Genomic DNA, 2,118 nt, shown 5'->3' with positions numbered 1-2,118 from the left:
TCTACAAAATCCATGAATAAGCAATTCCAGCTATGTAGGTTGAATGAAAGATATTCTTAAAAAGGTTCTGCAGGCAGGGAAGAGCAGTTTATAGTAGGTGATTTCTGCAGTCTTTGTGCTATTCCAGTGATACCTCATTAAATATGATTCTCTATGCAGTCACCTACTCATCTTGTGCCTAAGTCTTCTTGTGGTACTGAAGTTTCCCTTTTCAGTGACTGCTTTATATTACTGACACATCTTTCAGAAGATGACTATTGATGATGTCACTTAGTTAAGAAACACTAAAGCTTACATCATGTTCTGAGCTTCCTCTATGAATTCATCTTCTGACATCGATCCCTCTTTAATCATCTTAACGGCAACATCATACTTCCCCTTCCACTTTCCTAGCTGTACCATTCCAAACTGTCCACTCCCCAGTTCTTTCAGCAGGATGATTTCCTCACGTTTCAGCTCCCAGATCCCTAGCAGAACAGAAGAAATTCCTTAAAGTGATCATACTGACATATGCAGGCATGGTATTCTAAGGATTTGTGTTCATATTTTTTGCAGTGGAAGAAAATGCACCATGTTTTACTGGATAGTGGGCTAATCTACTTCCCAGTAAAACATCACTATCTATGAGTTTCCACATTTACTGCACAGTAAATTAGTCTACTGCACAGTTAGCTACTACCTGTAAATACAGGTAGTAAACTAACTGTGCAGTAGATACTGCACAGCAACACTTGTGTAGACAATGACCTGGAGCAAATTTGATCCTGGTCAGCCTAGGCAGCAGGGGACCACAGGTGACAGGGACCTCTCTGTCCATGGTCCTGGAACTGCTCAGCTGCTCTCAAGAGCTGGGAGCTGATCAGCACTGGGACTGGGGATCTCTCTGCCCCCCGTCCTGTCCTGGCTGCCAGCATGAAGCTGGCAATCCAGAGGGTGGCACTCCCAGAGCAGCTCTGTGTGGTGTGGAGCCGGCTGCTCTGGGAAGTGGGCAGGGGCATGCTAAGCAGGGCAGCTGCCAGTAAGCCCTGTGTCTCCCATCCAGCAGGAGGTTCACTGGCAGCTCCCTCACACCTGGGACAGCTCCCAGCAACCCCCTGTCAGGCAGGGAGGTCCTGGGGCCACGGCCAATCCCAGTGGGCACAGGGCCAGGAAAGATCTGTCAGCTGCAGCAGCAGCTGTCTCCTGGCCCCATGCCCATCAGGGAAGCCTTGCTGGGTAGGGGGATTGCTGGCAGCTGTGTGTCCCAATGGGCATGGGGCTAGGAGAATCTGCCTGCTGCAGTGGCAGCTCTGTCTCAGCCTCATATACATCAGGTCCCTTCCCGAGGCCAGGAGACAGTTGCTGCTGCAGCCAGCAGAGCTCTCTTGGCCCCATGTCCACTGGGATTGGGCCTGTGCCCCTTGTCAGCTGCCAGGCTAGCACTGGTGGAAGCCTGGATCTCCCCCTGGCTGCTGCAGGAGGGAAGAGTAAGGTGGGAGCAAATTGCCAAGCGGGAGCACATATAGACATGCTCCCAGGAAGGCTTACTGTGCACTATTTTACAGTAAGCTTACTGCAAATTAATAATAGAACATGTAGTAAGCAATAAAGTAAGATGTTCCTGGGTTGGAGTTTGAGCTACAAAAGGACATTGTATCTGTAAAATACCACCAAAAGGTCATTTGTTGCCACATCTGAGTTAGGATTTACAACAAAGATTCACTGCTCTCTAGCACATTGACTTTATGTTAATTTACCAAACTAAATAAAGCTCATGGGACTTGAGAAGGATTTTTTTAAAATCCAACAATACCTACTGGAACTTCACATTTTTCCATCAATTTTGAAAACAAATACCATTCTACCACAAAATTTAAAGGAAAATAAGAAAAAAGAAAGAAATTATCTGGGACCCGATCATGGCTTTGCAGGTGCAAGAGAAATGCACTTGATCTGACACAGGGCTGTCACGAAGAAGAACCATGTCCCACGACACTCCCAAACATACACCAGCCCTTGGATGAGGCTGCATGCTTTGGTTAGCCCATACTGCATGACTTCATGAAACAAGTCACTCTGCTACACACAAGGAAGCTGGAGCAGTGGTATCCAAAGTGGGGTGCGTGCACCCCAGGTGGT

General features: G+C 47.5%; 1 protein-coding gene across 1 annotated transcript in view; it reads right to left on the bottom strand.

The window, feature by feature from the left end:
* The window catches only part of BMX (BMX non-receptor tyrosine kinase), a 79,513-nt gene that overhangs the window by 34,779 nt on the left and 42,616 nt on the right, over positions 1-2,118 (bottom strand). The window contains exon 13 of the mRNA XM_019525641.1: positions 296-467. Coding sequence (XP_019381186.1) covers positions 296-467 — 172 coding nt within the window. The remainder of the gene's footprint in view (positions 1-295; positions 468-2,118) is intronic.

This window comes from Gavialis gangeticus, unplaced genomic scaffold (assembly GCF_001723915.1).
Source record: "Gavialis gangeticus isolate Ggan-Ray unplaced genomic scaffold, GavGan_comp1, whole genome shotgun sequence".
Classification (NCBI taxonomy): Eukaryota; Metazoa; Chordata; order Crocodylia; family Gavialidae; genus Gavialis; species Gavialis gangeticus.
The sequence above is the reverse complement of the archived record's forward strand: the minus strand, read 5'-3'. Positions and strand labels throughout refer to the sequence as shown.